Source organism: Pholis gunnellus, assembly GCF_910591455.1.
Source record: "Pholis gunnellus genome assembly, chromosome: 3".
In the NCBI taxonomy this organism is placed as follows: Eukaryota; Metazoa; Chordata; class Actinopteri; order Perciformes; family Pholidae; genus Pholis; species Pholis gunnellus.
Genome location: NC_136529.1, coordinates 9,714,304 through 9,732,848, shown reverse-complemented (window position 1 = coordinate 9,732,848; position 18,545 = coordinate 9,714,304). Strand labels below are relative to the sequence as shown.

Below are 18,545 nucleotides of genomic sequence, written 5' to 3'. Positions count from 1 at the left end.
TATTGTGAAAATCATAATTGGAATCTAGCTTGCCTTGCTTTTATGCATTTATGTAACAAAGGAGGGAAAATGAAAGAACAATGGAGCGAAAAGAGAGAATTTAATTTCATATGTCTCCCTTTTTCATGTTTCACTCCATGCAAGTGCTTTTTGAATTATCTCTTCTCTGCTCCGGGGCTCAATGAGAGGAAGAGTGGGTGAGCGAGGGAGAGAGGGGGGGGGGGGGGGACAGAGATGGAGTGAAAGAGAGAGAGAGAGACAGATAAAGTGAAAGCTGTGTAATATTGTTGGTGCGCACCTTTTTTTAATTACAACAGAGATTGTATTGATGTCTCAGGCCACATGTCCTCAATCATTTATCAAGGGGGAGAGTGCTAACAAAGCATTTCTAAGAAACCCATCCTCTCCGAGGGCCTGGAATCATACGTTATCTAAAGTGAATATTGTTAATGCTGTTCTGTAGAGAGACCCACTTACAAATCATGGGAATGAGTTCCTTGTCAGTACATGCACGAGGTAGTAAAGATATATATCCACTTTCATCTGATCCTCTGTTGAGCAAATAAAACTCTGCATCTAAATCTCTATGCAGAAATTGTTTTTGAAAAGAAGAGGGACATGTTTAAAAAGGATGGATAAACATTAAGTGCAAGGGAAGGACAAATTCTAAATCGCCTAGTTGTTTTTTGCAAGATTACATCTCTTACACGGATTAGAATTCATCAACAAAATAAAAGAGTAAACTAAACACAATAGAAAAGGAGACAATAAATGTTTTTTTCCCCCTTTGCCTTTCTGTCATATCCTTTTGTCTGTTATTACCTGGGTGTAGCGTCGGTACAGTAGCAGAATGTAGCTACAGGCTGCATGGAGAGGTGGAGAATATAAACCACTTAACATGCAGGAGGAAACCAGACGTTTTTCCATTGCACTTATCAGGTGCTGTGGTGAGAGCAAGTGTCAAGGTGCAGTAGGTCCCTGCACCCCCCCTCCTCTCCCCCATCCTCTCCTTCCTCCCCTCTTCCTTCCCCTGCACACCCCTTTTATTTCCCCCTGATCTCTATCTCTGTCTCCCTCCCTCCCTCCCTCCACCACCACTCACCACCCTCGGTTCAGTTAAAAGTGGGCTTGGCACTTCCGCAGCGACCCCCCCCCCCCACACCTCACACACAAACACACACACACACACACACACACACACACACACACACACACACACACCACCACCACTTCTTTTCTCTCTGTCAAACTAACCTCCAACTCCTGCTTTTCACCTCTATGTTTCCTGTCAAGGTGCGCTGCCCACCTCCCCCCCCCCCCCCCAACCACTGGCTCTGCCCCCGCAACCTTTTCCTTTGCTTTCTTTCAACATCTATTATGGCTCTAAATGCCTACAGTTCTTTTTCTTTTCTTTAGCCCTTCAAAGTCACTAATACACCCCCCCCCCCCCCCGCATTCAGGAAGTTGCAGGACTTGCAAGATCTCTGCAGTGCACTGGGGTCAGGCCCTCTGCTCTGAGCATCCTTAAAGACTACTAATTGTCATTTTACATGTCTACTAGTTTTACTCATTAACATCCAGTTTTCAACTTAAAGGTGCCCTATAACAGCTTCTCTTTACATTCAGTGCTTCTCGCTAAATTGCATTGTGGTATTGGTCAAATAAACACACTTTGAAACTGTTGTTTACATCAACGTTATCTTGCTGTTAGCCTTTTAGCTCCCTGCCTTTGATGGCGCATTGCTGCATTTCTTGGTATGTTACCGCTGCTTATAGATTAGTGTGAAACCACATGTACCCTTTAAGTATGTTAAAGTTGTAAAAGATATCTTCCTCATTCCACATTGTCTTATAGTCTTAAAGTATAACTGTGCCATTTCATCAAATGGAAATATGTCTTGTGCTTTTACCCGTTTCCTCTCGTATAACCCTGACAATTTGATATCTTTGGACACTTCAGGATATCCACTTTAATATGACACTCTGTGGGTTTGAACAGTGTTTGGCAGCACAGCGTCAGTTTGCAATAGATGACCCACGAAGCTAAATCCCGTTTACCTACCTACTACATGCATGTATTGTGTAACGTGTGCAAGGTTTACTATCAGCCGTAATGGAACTCAGGGAATCAGTACAATTAAATGAAATAATGAAATGCAATTAGTGTTGAACAATCTCTCAAAGCTGCTCGAGTGGAGCTTTGTTTTAGCTCAGGCTGGATAAGCATCAGCGTATTCTTTGCAGGGAGTCAAACCGTTAGAGCTACCACTGTAGTTGTTGTTATTGTTGTTTTAGCTCCACTGCTTTGACACTGATACTTATATGGGGAAGGTTCAGAATCTGCTATAGCGCAGAGAAGACAGGATTGTTTCAGGTCTATCTCTTTCTCTTTCTGTCGGTTTCCCTTGGTTTCTACATGGCTCTCGCTCTCTCTCACTCACTCGCTCGCTCTCTCTCTCTCCTGCTTTGTCTCTCTGCGTCTTTCTCTCCTTTTTCCAAGCTGATTTGGAGCCTTGCATAGTCAATTATGTAGGGAGTGAGAGATGGAGTGGGGGCTCCAGCTCCCATATTTTGGTGCGATATTAATATTGCATGAGCGCTATTCTGTAGCGAATATCTAAGAGACTGCCTATTAAGGTAGCAGCAGGACAAGAATGTGACAGACACGCACACGCACACACACACACACACACACACACACACACACACACACACACACACACACACACACACTGTACATACATACATACATACATACATACATACATATAACAGACAGCCAGAGAGCAGGGTGAATCAGTCAGGATCATGCACAGGTTGTTTTAATTAGTGTTTTCCAGATTTATTTGGGTGGGATAATAAGAGTGACTCATTTTCCTGTTTAATATGTCATGTTTGTTTACAAGGTTCACATCACGCCGTACAGTCAGCGCTCTTGATGTTGGTGAGAACTGAGTGATGTTTCACTGTAATTGTGCTCAGAATGGAATATTTTAACTAACTAACTGTATAAACAAACAAAACAGAGACACAAAACAAATGGCTGCTGTAAAAAATACAACAAACATTGTCAAGATAATTGGGATATTGCAAAGCAGGAGTGATCTGACGGCAGGCTATTTATTTTCTGCTGCTGGGCGGGTATCAATGATGCATACAGCAAGTGTCAACAGTGACAGGCTGAGAAGGTCCCTGTAGCGATGACTGAGATGCTCAGTGTCGACACTTGATGCTTTTTTGGGTGCCAAGAGGTGGTGACATGGTCCGTCATAGAAATCTCATTTCATGATTACAGATTGTCAAAAGCATCTGTTTTTAAGGTGTCATGAACATAAACCTCAGTAACACAGTTTGAAAACATTATAACACATGTCATGTATTATAGCGGCTGTTTTTTAAACCCAAATCAATGTAGAAGTGTGAGGTGACATGGTGGAAATGAATATCAGAATATCAACAATATTCATTTTATTCTGCTTTATTGTATATCACAATATGAAAAATACATCATGCATTACATCAGACACATTTCTGATTAATTTATCTTAATTTATCTTGTTTATTTTTTAGCAAATGTCAGAAAACAGTGAAATACGGCCATTCATTTCTAAAGTGATATCCTCAAATGCCATGTTTTTCTGGCCAACAATCAGTTTACTATCATTTAAAAAAAGAAAAAAAATCCAGGAAGCAGGCTACTAGAAATGTCCTGCAAAAAAATCTTTTTCTCACAGGACTTGGAGAACATGTGGAAGAGGTCTTCCTTGACAGTCTTTCCCCTCTTGCAGTAGCATTGCCAGCCCCTATCAAAAGCCCAGAAAGCCCGGCCAGGAGTCCGCACAGCCAGTTAGTCCTGAGCCCAGAAGCATCCTGCTGGGCCCGACGTCGAACAAGTGCTTGGTGACCTTACAGCACCAGCTGGAGTTAAAAGAAGTCTTTAAAAGGCCGATTCTCCACAGTAATATCATCGCCCATGCCTCAAAGAGTCTGGATTAAGGCCCACTTTCCCTTGCTAAAATGTAACAAATGTGTGAAAAAAAACATCACAGCCAAAGCCAATGTAGAGGGAACAATAGAGAGAGGAAGAGCGAGAGAAGGAGAGTTTAGAGAGCGAGAGAGAGAGAGCTAAGAACAGATAGCAGAGGCAGAAAAGAAGGGAGAAAGAAAGTGAGGGAAACTCAACATCTTAACACCCCCAACCCCCCCCCCCCCCCCTCCCTACCAGATATATCAATGTAGTTGGCTTTCTCTGAAATTCAAATGGCAACAGGGAAGAAAAAAAAACTGATGAGAAAAAAGAAACCTCTGGCTTCTGGAAGGGGGGGGTTGCTGAGAAAAAGACCTGCCATCTATGTATTAGTGCTCTGTAAATATTACATGAGCTCCACATTCGCTCGGTTGTTTGGCATTACTTCCACTGGATGGGTATATTATTTTAGAAACCATGCCTTGTTTATGGAGAGGCATGACCTACTTCCAGACACTCCTCTCTCTCTCTTTCTCTCTCTCGCTCTCTCTCTCTCTCTCTCTCTCTCTCTCTCTCTCTCTCTCTCTCTCTCTCTCTCTCTCTCTCTCTCTCTCTCTCTGGTATTTTTTCTGTCTCTTCCCCCCATTCTCATCCTCTCTCTTTCTCGCTCTCTCCCTTATTCACTCTCAATCTGCGATATCTCAACTGGTTGTCCCTGCTGAACAATTACAAGGCAGAGAGACCCAAATGGAGATGTTTGTAGAAAACAACATGTGTATAATTAAGGTTTAATGAGCTCTTGTCAGGGTGGAATGTGCAATTAGATTGGTAATAAAAAAATCTGCCTGAATGCTACTGGCAGAGGCTGGATGTGGAGTCAGCATGGCAGTGAATGAAAGAACAGTGAATTATTTTGAGCCCTATCGACAGAACTAGATGGTGCTGAATGCTACATTTAGATTTAAATACATAGTGAGATCCCAAATACAGAAAAGAGTTTTTAGTTTTTTTTCCCTGGTGGTGCTATATTTTGCGTTTTCAAATTACTGTACTTGCACACTGGGTTAGTTTCCTGGGAAAACATTTCCTAAACAGCTGAAGTTAAGCTTTACGGCTGAAGAATGAAGCAAGAGACAATCATAATTTGAAAGGAGAGGGTAAATGTCATTGGATGCAAGAATGTAATCTTGCATCCAATGCGTCAGATTTTTGCAGACAAATGTCTCAGATTTATGACCATAATTATGGCCAAACAAGTTCATCATGTTGCTGTAGCGCCATCTTTATGTAAAATCAGTGCTGCAGCAAAACAGTTATTTCATTATCAACCAATTTGCTTATTATGTTAAAATGGTAAATATATATTGTAGAAGATGTCTTGCAAATCTTCACATCTAAAAAGCTGGGAGCAGTGAATGTTTTGCTTTGTCGCTTGTAAAATGATGAAACAATTGACCAGACCCACAATGCTGTCGCGGATGTCTAACGCCCACCCTCCAGTTCCCCCTCAGGTAAACACTGCTTGCTCTGTCAGCACTGTTGTCGCTTTTTGCACTGTTAGCACCGTTAGCTGCTTGCTGCCGGCTCACCTGTTGCCACGTTCAGAGCCGTGTGGAGACAATCCCTCAATCCTAGATATCCTCTGAATTTGAAATGTAGCACCCTATAACCGTAGCTTATTTTCCACTATCGCAATCTCTTCTTAAACTTAAGCGTACCACAGTTGCCATGTGTAGATATTGGAAAACTGAACGTAAAAAAAATGTCGTTCAGCAACATCGGGAGTCTCGCAGAATCGTCCAATAACGAGATTCTTGTGTGGTGAAAAGGTTAGGCAGAGAGACAAGCAGAACTGAAAACATTACCTCTGTGGTGAATGTAACAAATATGCAAAAACAAAAAGTGCTTCTTCTGTCTCAGAGACTCTCTTTTAGGGAAGGACACTTCTCCACCAGACCCTGCGTCTTTTTAAATCAGGTTGTGAGGGGAAAAAAACAGGTACTTGCTGCTCTCTTTTTCCACTTTATTTCTTTTTTTCTTGACTTGGTGAAATTGCTGCTTGTGGGTCTGGTGGTGAAGATCCACACACACACAAAAATCTTGTTTGGCTCTTTCCGAATTACTTGACTAGACTGAAAGAGAGGGCCCTTTGTTGGCTTCCTCTGGGACTGCCCTTGAAAGGCTCCTATTGTGTGGTAAGCACTATGATATAATGCAAGTGGATTTAATAGATTTAATGGAACATGCAGACATGGTTCTCAAGCCCTCATGTGATGAGAAACAGCCTGTTTTTAGGAGATCAGAACCACATCTTAAAGAAATGAAATGATATGTCAATGTCGCGTTGCGCCAGTAGCATGTTAAGCTTTGATTTTATGTTAAATATTCTTGGTTGTTCGGTGCATGTGGAGACGGAATCCATTGCATTTGATTTTACATTACCAACAGTAATATCTTGCTTTTGAGGTCTTTTCGGATTTCTGTATCGCTTGATTATCCGTTCGTGTGTCCCACATGAGTTGTGTTGGAAGTCAAGGTTAGGCAGGAGCCGGGGGGAGTTGAATGTCAGCGATGTGTTTGCTTTGTTTTCATTGTGTTAACAGGAGCACAATGGTATGATTGTGTGGCCATCTGAAACCCTACACCTACCCAGAGCTTTCGGGGGTCAGAGGTGGGGGAGATGTGTGTGCCTTTAGCCCGACGGACCAATGCATTTTGAAAGACCCAGAACCCAAAAGAGTAATCCAACCAGCATGCCATCAAAAACATTCTGCTCTGCCGGCTCGCTCACATACCAGATCTGCTTGTAAAAATGCTCTCATTTTCCAGATATAAAAGATGCTTTTTTTTTTTTCTTCCTCTCTCCTTCCCCTCGTTGCTTTGTAATCTGTCTCATTATTTTAAGGTGCCATTTGAGGAGTGGCCAGCCTCTCGAAACCCTTCAGTGTGATGGACAAGACCATAAAGCAAAGCAATAAACCTGAGATGAATGTTATATCTTAACACTGATAGAGGCAATTAAGTCCATCATAAGCGAGAGAGGGAACACTCTTCTCCGGGGACTCATTCACTTGCATGGTTTAACGTGATTCCCAGCTAAATCCCTTATTTTATTTCTCCTCTCAGCGTTCAGCTTAGAGTCGAGCACAAATTGAGCTGATGTGTTTTTTTGTGTTTTTTTCACACAATTTGGTCTTTCTGTCTGATCTGCCCTTTTCTGTCTGTCGTCATGTGCCTCTCTCTCTCTCTCTCTCTCTCTCTCTCTCTCTCCTCCGCATTTCGCCGTATTTGTCATGGTAATGTAAAAAAAAAAAAATCTCAGCTGCTCCAATTCATTTCATGCTCTTTCAGTCGAGAAAGAAGGGCAATTCTGTTTTTCCTCACTAGTTTCTGTGTGTTGAGGTTTAAAGGTAATGAAGACCATATTTCATCTGCATGGAGTTATATGACTGGGCGTGGCTGAGCAGGTCTGTTATGGGAAAATAAATATTATGGAAGGTCTAACTCTGTTATCTTTATCTCGCTGGGATCAATGTGTGTATTATTGGACAGGATACATTACACAAACACGTCAGCAACGCACGCAATGTGCACACATTTGGAGCCAAGTACTTAAGTTGTCTATACAGAACGCGCACACACACATAAGGAATACATAAAGGTAAAATACACATGCAGAAGCAGAGATATCTATACATGCACACGGGCAATCCATATTTACACCACACCATCCCCCATACTCGTTGCTTTGGTTATGTGTGTGTGTGTGTGTGTGTGTGGGTGTGTGTGCCTGACAGCGAGTCACTGAATGCTCTAATGACCACAGTCCTGACACAGGTATTTTGACTGCTGCCTCTTTCCATCGGCACATTGACTGACATGCGATTAGTTACGCTGAGATGAAAAACTAGGGAGGCGCACACTGTAACCATGAAGGAGGGTTAAGTCCTGTTCTCTCCGTCTCTCCTGCCTCATCTTTCTTTAAATCTAAAAAAAACATCCGTGGCCGCAGTGGCTGGTTGTACGATTTGGTATTCAGTATGTACAGTAAAGCGCAGCTTGGCGCTCAGCGACCTTATGAGAAAAGCTTCTCGTGTAGATCAATGCAGGTTAGCAACGCCGTAGCACAGAATGCAAAGTAAGCATCGTAGTAGGAATAAAGGATGGATACAAAATTGATCTGAAAAAAGGCTTTTTTTTGTAAGTAGAGCTGCACCATCCCGCTACTGACCCCAGTTAGTGGATCCTGTATTGACCAAACTTAACTGATCTACATTAAATCAAGTTAATTGGTCAGTTTTATGATAGAAGTCACTGTTTTTGCTATATGTTACGAATAATTCAGTCACAGCAGGCAAGTGAGGGAATTTTTAGTGGCACGGCGTACATGGTGCAAGGTAATGTCTTTAGTATCCCAATGAGTTCCACATTGTGTGGATATACTGCTTGTTAATTTGAGAAAAAGAGAACAATGGTCAGTCCTGGCAGATACACAGAGTCTAGGTATTGGCACAACCCTAATTATAAGATCACATAAAGCTATATAACATAGCATAACATACCTGCAAAAGTAAACCTGACAACAAAATACAGACATCCAAAATATATGAACACAGATTCATGCAGCATGAAACACAAACTAGATGCTATGTATATAATTAAAGCATGACAAGAACATTTCCATTGCGGCACTGAACATAGGACCTTCATCAATAGGAGTACACATTTGATCTGGAATCTTATTTTTACCCACTTTCTAAAAAGTTCTATCATATCCTTTTTTAGGGAAACGTATTCTCTAATGAATGGATGCCTCTATAGGTGCGAGTCCCTGTCTGGAGGAAAGCTACATTTCTGACATGCTGTGTTCCAGTCAACAGTTGTTTTATAACCTCTAAGACTGTGGTGCACTTCCTGCATCAAACTGACATTGGTTTGGCTTCACGCAAACACAAAGCTATTTATAGCATCTCTCCCACTTTATTTTCTCCCTCCCATTCTCTCCCTCTCATGTATTTGCATTTCTGCTATGCAAACAAGGAGTCTGGTGTCAAGTGCGTCAGTTGTACAGGCCGTACTTGTCCCTTCTCTTTCTCAAGCCTCAATCTATCTCACAATTTCGTTCCCTCGCTCGACATGACTCCCCCTCTCCTCCATCTCACTGTAGCTTTCCACCTCTCTCTCACCTTCACCCTCTCCCCCTCCCCGCTTTCCCCTCAATCCCCCTCTCTCTCTCTCTCTCTCTCTCTCTCTCTCTCTCTCTCTCTCTCTCTCTCTCTCTCTGTCTATGTTTTCCTTTGCTCAATTGTTTTGCTGTAGATTTGGCCGCAATGATTAATGACCTCAAAGCTTCAGGAAAGCAAACAGAGAGAGAGAGAGAGAGAGAGAGACAACAAGCTCGCCCTTCCCTTACAAACCTCCCTTTTTCTCTAATGTCACCTGCTCGTATGTTCACACTGAGCACGTTATGAGATCTACTTATTATGAGTCAGATTACACAAGGGATAGATTTTATACGTGCACATTTGTTATCTGATTTCTCAAGATAACCACCACCTGGCAGACCACAGCTCTTCCAGACCATTGTTGTAAAGTCCCATGCATTTATAATTTGTTCTTATTTAGTTTATTTGGCTCGTCAAATGATTGCATACATTTTGTTATCATGCATGTCTATATGACCACAATGCATGTCCAGCATTTGACATTATTTCGCAACGTTTCAGCGCTCTTGTCATCCTCTGTGTGTTAAATCAAAACGTTAAATGAACATCAGAGCAGGGGACCACTGATGAAATGAACCTCTTGCTCAGAGGTCAAACTAGTCACACTCGAAGGTAGGAGTTAAGGGTCTTGCTCAAGGACACTCCAGCTGGGTAAATGCTTGAATATGGTTGATTTTAAGGTGACAGTGTGACTTTGTAACACAAAAGAAGCACATTTTATAACCCTGGAACTACTACTGTAAAGGACAATATGATATAATTTAGCTGGTTAAAAACAATTCAACTTATTAAAACTAATTTTACAAATTGACTTAACTAAGCTAAGCTAAAGCAGCCATTTAGCTTAGCATAAAGACTAGAAGCAGGGCAAAACAGCTCGGAAGCCAGGAAGTCACCCACTCAAAAAAGATCTTCCAACACACAACCTGTAAACCCTTTAAAGCTACAGCTTTTGGTTTCTACGTTTCTCTTTTTGCAGGAATGAAAAGAAAAGAGATATACACAAACATAATTTGTGAGCTTTAGAGGGTTTGAGGTGGGAAATAATTATTTTTACCTTTCCCCTCGATTTAGATATTGTTTGTTATTCTAACAACTCGGTGCCCTCAGTGACTCCTTCACATTGTGCTGCAGGAGCACCACCACAGACTCCAGTTTGCTCTTTGACATTCTGTACAATTGCTTTCTACTCGCCCTGTTTTGCTCATCAACATCTGGTTTGCAGGTGTGAAAATAACCTATTTCAAGATACCGTCACATCTAGCACAATGTGATTAGAAAAGCAAGTAAAACCGTTTTCCAGGCGCAATAAAGAAAGTAATTTCATTTGCAGAATACAATGATTATTCCTCCAGCAAACTAATAGTGCTATCAGACAGAAATCATTGCACTAGAAGTAACAGCTCCATCAGAGTCCGAATGATAACGTGGAAGTGGAATTGGGGCTTCAAATGGAATAATGGTGCAAGGAATTGTCTTTGTGCTGCAGTATGTTTGGTGCTCTGAGTGTGTCATGTATGGAGATAGAAACAAAAAAAAAAGTAAACTCTATAGTCGAGGAATCTGACTATCATTTTAATTGAAAATATAAAAAAAGAAAATCCTCCAAAAAGGGTTTGTATTGACCAACTGAACAGCTACATTAGAGTAGATGTAGTCCCTGGAACACATGGCTTATTACATGAGGTGAAACATGACAATGAAAACATTGTGGCCCATTTTCGGTCCCTCCACACAGCAAGTTACTGTGGGCACATCTCTGTCCCGTTACTTGACCTTACAGTCGCAGCTGTAATTCATCTCAGCCACTACTAGAGCTGACTTGAGCTGTGTTTTGTTTCCTCAATAAATGGCTGGTGCCAAATAGTGTCAGACAGAGAAGCAGGCAAGGCCTCTGGGAGTGTGTGTGTGTGTTTATATGCCGTGTGTTTCAAGCTGCGGCCTCTGGCTGTGACCCCAGTGTTAATCACACTACAGCCAGAACAACCACAGGCTCTATCGCCACTGCTGCTGCTACAACCCTCTTCCTCTCCCACTCTATTTGTCTCTCATTCATGCTCTCTGTTTTTATTTCTCTCTCCCTCTCTACCCCCCCCCCCTACAGCATCTTTCCTACTCTCTACTTACTCCCACTTCTACATGATCCCTTCCAGCTCCTTCACCATTAGCTCAAGGGTACACCCTCATCTTTCTCATCCCTATAACCTCAAACAGTCCCTTTCCCTCCGACCTGAGTCTCCTCTTTTAGGCTTCTTGAGCTCTCTGTTTCTGAGTTCTGGATTAGCGGGGTCACCCCGTCCTTGTTTCTTTGGCAAAGTGCAAGAGCGTTAAAGACTGTTCTCTCCTCTTGGTGTGTATAGTCTCGTCCCTAGCTGGGTTGCTAAAATTGCTAATTCGTTATCGGTTGGCCACGCTACCGATTGGTTAGCCTCTGTGTCCGGTCTCTTTCTTACATTTCGGTATTTGTCAACTTGTGTTATAATTCATGGTCATTATAATAATCACCTCCGCTCTAGAGATTTTGTAAAACCCACACTACGACAAAAAATTACTTTGATCAGAGCGAGGAGCACGAACCTCCTACGGCTTTCCAAAAAAGTAGAAATAAAAAACATCTTGAAGACTTTGAGTCTGACCGAAAGTAAACAGGGAAAGTAGGTCCCCCGGAAATTCCCGTAGCTGTTGCCGCGAACTGCGCAGCACAGCAAATCAATATCTGGGTCGACTCCTGGCCGACTTACCTGCCATGTGTCGTTTGATTATGCTAATGTTGCTTTGCTTTGATTTGATTTGACTGGCCAACTTGCTGGCTGACTAACTACACGGCCGTTGGTGCAAGTGTTGTGATTATCACTCTGCCTTTGTCGCCCTGTGACACCGGTGGAATCACAGCGGTGAGGTGTGTGTGCGCGCACACACACACACAATCTCAGGCTGTCGGCGAGCTGAGACGAAGAGTGTGAGTTACACAAGCTTTGACAGGGCCTAATTATACGCGTCTCTAATGAACTGTAATTACTGACATCCACCAGAGCATCGAGGTCTATAAGCCGAGGACTCGCAGTCATTAGGCTGCTGTGTTACACTGTTTCTGTGTCTCCACTGACTGACTGAAAATCTCTGTTTTTTTGTCCTTGTTGTGATGTGTCGGTCTCTGCCTAACTGTTTTCTCATTTCTCTCTCCCTCTTTCTCTCGCTGCAGTTTGATGGTGACAACATGTACATGAATGAAAACAACCACGAGTTCCTCCCGCCAAACCAGGTGAGTACAAATTGCCTCTAATGGAATACCTGCTCTTTTCCGCCTTTCCTCTTATTTCATCTGTTCCCGTGATTGTTGCCTGAGTTGTTGCGCAGCCATTTTCATTCCACCATTGTTCAAGGTTGTTAGGATGGACGACAAATTGTTTTTACTGAAACAACCACAGTTAGAGTTATATGACATCAGCTGAAAGCAAAGGGACTGAAAGCTCTCAAAAAAATAGTCCAATTAGTTCACCCATGTTTTATGCTGACAGATGTAAGAGAAATAAAACTATTCAATGCATTCTGCACTCCATGGGTGAAACATTCCCCCCGGGACAATAATGATAATATATAATAATCCGAGTGTTAGTGTTCAAAGAGTGGAATAAACAGAAACATATTTCTTCTAGTCCCAGTACCGGGAGTCTAATTGCAAATCACTGCCAAGGATTCTTGCTTTTATTGTTTGTGTTTTTTTTGGATCCCCATAAGTTGTTACCTTGGCAACGACTACCATAGAAGTAGTCCATAGTAAAAGGTACATACTGTCGATACATGTTTGCACTTATACTACATACAGCAAACACCGTAAAACATGACGGCTAACCCAATACAACAACATCAAAACCAAATATATGACACACAATCACACAGACCAATTAATAGTAAAGCATTAAAATAATAAGAAAATATTAAATTAAATCTAGTCTGCAAAGAGAGAATTTTGATAGTTTATGATGAATTTCCTGGTATTGTTTTCACTAGATTATGAAGTATACAGATCTATAAAAATGAAATATTTGTTGTCTATTATACACTAAAACTGGAATCTCTCCCAGCATGCACTGGACAGGTTGCTACAGTCTATGTCAGACTGCCATAACTACATTTAAGCTAAGTACAGTAGGAGGAAACCAGAGAACCTAAAATATCCAAATTCAAAACAGAAAAAGCTTGGACCTTCTTTCTGTGTCAACCATTAAACTATAACTCTGCCATCATAACATTCAAATTCACTTTATTCAAATTACGCAACCTTTCTCTGTGCACATGGTTTTGACTTCGGTAAAAGCTGAGCAGAAAGCGCTGCTTCCCTGAGTGAGCTTTGGCCTCATTGCAAAGGATTTATTAAGTTAGAATAAAGGGGGAGTCAGCGCTCTTCTACAGTACATGGCAACCATGTCACTGCCAGATACACTGTAGCACAGCTGGTCGTGAACAACTGGGAGACCATATGGTTGTGTTTGGACAGGGGGATTTGTGGAGTTTGGAAATAAACCCATCTGACATACGCAGGGGAGCAGGGAATTTGTCCCTGTCAATTGCAATTATTAGAACCGACCCACAGGCTACAGTAGTTCTGTGTTTCTGTTACATTTGCTGTCTTGCTTAATTTCTTAATGCCCTGGTTTGTTAAAGTGTGGCTCAAGGCCCAGAGTGAGACAGAGCTGCTTATGCTGTTCCTTGTACTCAATTCCCTAAGTTTATTTAATCTAACTCTGACGACAAATGTGTCTGTTTCAAAGTGATTTTCAGTAGGATAGTGTTGTTATCTGACAAATGTCTCAATCAGGTACTTGGCTGTCTAAATAATCTTAAGAACCACTGCTTTTATCGGCCATTTTTTATTCAGCGCATGTACTTTTACTGCAGTGCTGATTGTCCGATTACAAGTCGCGCTGATGTGCACAATGTTTTTTTGCTGAATTACTGAGGGACAGATAAAACATCGCAAATGTGGCACGGAAGATAGACGGAGAGAGAAAGGGAGAGAAAGGTGGTTATCAAGGAAGCAAGAGGGAAAGAGACAGAGGGAGGGAAATGGCGTGAAACGCGGTGATGGGATGAGAGACGATTTTGCTTTGCTCTGTGTTATACTTTGTTTACTCAAGATCCCCTCATATTTGACATGTGCCTTGCTCTATTCTCCGCTTCACCAAGTTTAGCCTCTCCTTCCCTCTGACAGCTGGAATCAGGGAGGGCCTTAGGGGTGGGCACACACACCGACAACAAAACATAGAGATGGAAGAAAAGGGGAAAATTGCTGGTTTGCACCTCCTTATATAGCTGTGTCCTAATTCTACACTTTGAACTAATTCTAAACACATTTTAAGTATGTAAACTGGACATGACTATGGTATACGCAAAAAAAGTGGGTATGCAGACTGAAAATGCTCCAGTTGTGAGGGTGCTGCTGTTTGTACACTGTTGATCCCACCGTGCACAAATTGGATAGCGGTGAAAGAGCTCGAGGAAGATGTTGGGAAAAATACAAAATTCATATGAAATCTTTCAGAATGATAAATAACAGTGAGATGTCCTAAATCCATGCCACATTCTCCTTCTATATGTCGTTATAGTAGACTGATTTAGATCAGTTGGATCAGATGAAATTAAAATACCATTTCCAGTACGAAATGCCATTTTAAACATGAAATTGTACAATGTTTGTGCCCGTCAGACATCAATCAAACTGCTACTTTAGAATTCAACTGACGACTAGACTGAACAAAAGAGGCGGCAAAATGTTTTCACAAAATATTTAACAGTTATTTTTTGTTTTTTTCTGAGATGTTTCTAGAGCTGCACCACCCACTATTAGTTTGACATTTTATCCAGCTGTGAGTATCCTCTCTTTGTGCACTGTATCGTGGGAGAATACTGAGCATCAACGGCAACACTCACAAACAAATAGAATACTCATATAGTCACAGTGTGAACATGCGCCATACTCACAGCCTGCTTAGCAGTGGTGTGCAGTATAGATTTGGGACACAGTTGCAGTTTGATTGATGTCTCTCAGCGTATGTGTTGCATAATTAATACAAATTGGTAAAGTGCATCGATTTCTTTCTATGCTAACTGCAAAAAAGAACACAGTTCATATTCTTTGCAAGTACAGCGTTTGACTGTGAATGTGTTTATGGTCGTGTTGTTTGTGCTGAGGTAAAAATTGGACTTGGTGAAAGCAACAGAGGGATAACACAGCTGCAGGGATCATTTTGTATTAATTAGTTTTACTCCTGAATAAACGTTATGTACGGTATATACAGTAGCTGCACTATTCTCAATATATTCCATCTTGAATAAAAACAAATCATACCGCCTAAAGCTTACTTTTCTCTGCTGGCTGCTTTATTATCTCAGTTTACTTCTCTACCTCTCTTCCTCCCATTCTCACCGACTCCCCCACTTCTGCTCGTTTTCTCACTCCGTTCCTCTTTTTCTCTCTTATCCCCCCCCCCCGTTGCATTTAAATGCATTTGGGTCAGCGGTTCCGCCTCCAAACTGTGAAAGTGTGTCTCTCTCTCAGCGCTCGGCTGTCTCTCACTTCAGTTTCTGCATGTAATCGTTCTATTTAATCTGGCTCACCTATATGAATACATTATCTTCTACATTCATATAGGACAGAAGCAGGGCCCTGTTGAGTAACTCTGGCCTACTGCATAGTGAGATGCTTAGATGGGTATGCTCTCGTGATGAGTCACAACGAAACGGGGTCAGTGCCATTGTCATATCGATGTTCCCATGAGCATCGCAGTCTGACCCTGCTTAGTTCTCTGTGGTGTTTCTTCCAGTCTCTCTCTACCCCCCCCCAGCGGAGTGACAAAGTGTTAGTGATTCAATGACAAGGTCACGGACCTTGGCCGTGGCATCAACAAGCTCTTTGTCCGCCCCTGTGGCCACTGACCATTGTCGTGGCAACAATGTAGGAGAGAGTAACCAACGACGAGAGGCTCCAGCTCGTTCTCCGGTGTCTTTCGCAGAGGTTTGATCTGACCCTCCAGCACAAAGAAAAGAGACACACAAACACGAGATCTCCACAGTGGGAAGTGGATGGGCATCAGGTAGAGAGTCTTTTCTTTATAATAGATCCCAGCAGACCTTCACCTGAAGTGTGAGTTCTGTTAAACAGAAAAGTACGGTGCGTTGCGATCAAAGATAATGCGCTGTGAAAATGCCTTCTCATAGCTCTGCAGCAAAGTGAAAGAAACTGTATACTTCATCAGCACTTTACCTTGACAATGCTTTGCTTTGAAGTCTTTCTCCCTGACTTATGAATTCATTTAGCAGAACTGCTGTTTGAGAGAAATATGTCACAGAAAAAAAAATAAAAAAAGAACACGAGGAGGAAATGAAAAGTGGGGAAGGAGGGGAGAAACTGCACAGGGGAATAATTCGGCTAATGGAGTGACTGTTTGGATATTCAGCAGAAGTAGGAACAGAGATTATGATCTCGCAATTAGCGTAACAAGGTTTTATTGATTGGCTGCCGCTGTAGCGTCTTTGCTGCCAAGACGCCGCATGTGGTTTTAACATGCACAGTGTGTGTGTAGCCCAGCCAGTCACACTAGTCCTACCACTACACGAGAGCAGAATCCAGCTCTGTGTTACCATCGAGCTGTGGCCATTTACTGAGCATCAAAGCTGAAATATTATGGATTGCTGAGTTGAAAGGGTCTCTTTGAATGCCTGATGATAAAGTGGTCGGCATTTGCATTTTCCACTCACTTTTAAGTTAATGCATTGCCCCCCCCCCCCCCCCCCCCCCCCCATCCGTCCTCTTTGAGTATAATGCAGGTATTAAAAGGCAGCTTCTGGTAACGAGTGATTTGAAAGTTTGTCTGCCTGTTTTACATGTTGGGAGCTCAGATAATGTTTTAACGGTAAGTTTGATGCTTTTTCTCGTCTCAGTTATTTTATTGTAAGTCATTGCTGGCAGGGATTGTACCGGCCCCTTGGGTGCTGTAATTGTAATTAGGTCGGCGTGTGAGTGCACGCAGCAGATTTCGGAGACACGGAGAAGCAGAGACGGATTGGAGACCTGTGGAAAGTTGTTTTTACATGGCAGCAAAACAGATGTGATTGTGATGAAGTTTAGATCGCACCCTGACAGACTGAACTTACAATGAGGCCTTCGTGATATTTTTGTTATTCCTAAAATGTTTTTAATGAGGGATTTAGTGTTGTAAGAGCTCCTTTGAACAGAAACAATATCTGTCACAGTTTTAGTGCCTAAACTTGTGTTAACTCCGGTCTGATGAACATGATTAATTCCTATTCCACAGCTCCCCCGTGTCTCTCATCTTTCCCCCATATGTTTCTGATGAACAATTGTAGAACATGATCCCATAGTCTTTTATGTCCAACCTTTGACAAATCTATCACCTCGTCCCTCTATGCTCTGAATTAAAGGCCCATTCCACCTTTCCAGTTTAGATGAGTGATTCTCTTGTTTGGCAGCAGCCCAAAGCCCAGCCGGCCCGTCTGGAACCTCGGCGAAGCCTGATTGGTCAGGTTCAGCCATGTGTGACTGACAGGAAGCCTGCTGATTGGGGGAGACGGTATCTTCGGATCGTTGCACTGATTAAAGCCTTGCGGCGGCGTTTTGTAAACTCCCGCCGTCCGGGGTCCCCGCACCAGCGCCCTGGCACTGCTGGTCTGAATTACAGCTCGGCCGCATTAGTCTGATTTACAGCTTCCTCCCGCTGTTTAGATTGGAGCTGGGGACCAGAGTGGCAGGCTCCTCCTTCCCTACACTTCCACCTGCCCCCTCTCTTCCAATTGATTCTCCCACCTTGTGCCTCACCCTCTACTCGTCACCCCGATCTTCCCAATCACTTGTATGTTCTCCCCTCACATCCCACCTCACATGATGTACCTAATTCATCCGTCCTCCGGGCTTCGTACTTCCCACCAGTTCTTCTGCTCTTCTTACCTTTCCCCTCTCTCCCTTACTCATCCTTTTTGCCTCCCCCCCATCTTTCCTTCTTCCTTTTCTGCCTTCCTCCCACCTCCATCTCCCCTCTATCTACCTCCCGTATTCCTCCTTTTCTCAAATGCTCCCCTCAAACTTCTGACAGCGTCCCTTTACCTTTCTGAGTACCCCCCCTCTCTCTCTCTCTCTCTCTCTCTCACTCCCTCACTACATCTTTTGTGAAAATGAAAACAAAGAACAGCCTGCCAAAATATTTCTATAGCTGTTCGCTGACGAAGCAGAGAGTGGAGACAATGCAAAAGGATGTGCAGGCATATTTGTCGCGGCAGCAGAAAGATGGAAAGTTCTCTCCCTGTGGCCGTTTCACAGTCATTGGGAAACATCGTCA

At 42.6% G+C, this 18,545-nt stretch overlaps 1 protein-coding gene across 1 annotated transcript in view; it reads left to right on the top strand.

Annotated features, from left to right (window-relative positions):
- tox2 (TOX high mobility group box family member 2) overlaps positions 1-18,545 on the top strand; it is an 85,532-nt gene that overhangs the window by 32,097 nt on the left and 34,890 nt on the right. The window contains exon 3 of the mRNA XM_079156598.1: positions 12,395-12,454. Coding sequence (XP_079012724.1) covers positions 12,395-12,454 — 60 coding nt within the window. The remainder of the gene's footprint in view (positions 1-12,394; positions 12,455-18,545) is intronic.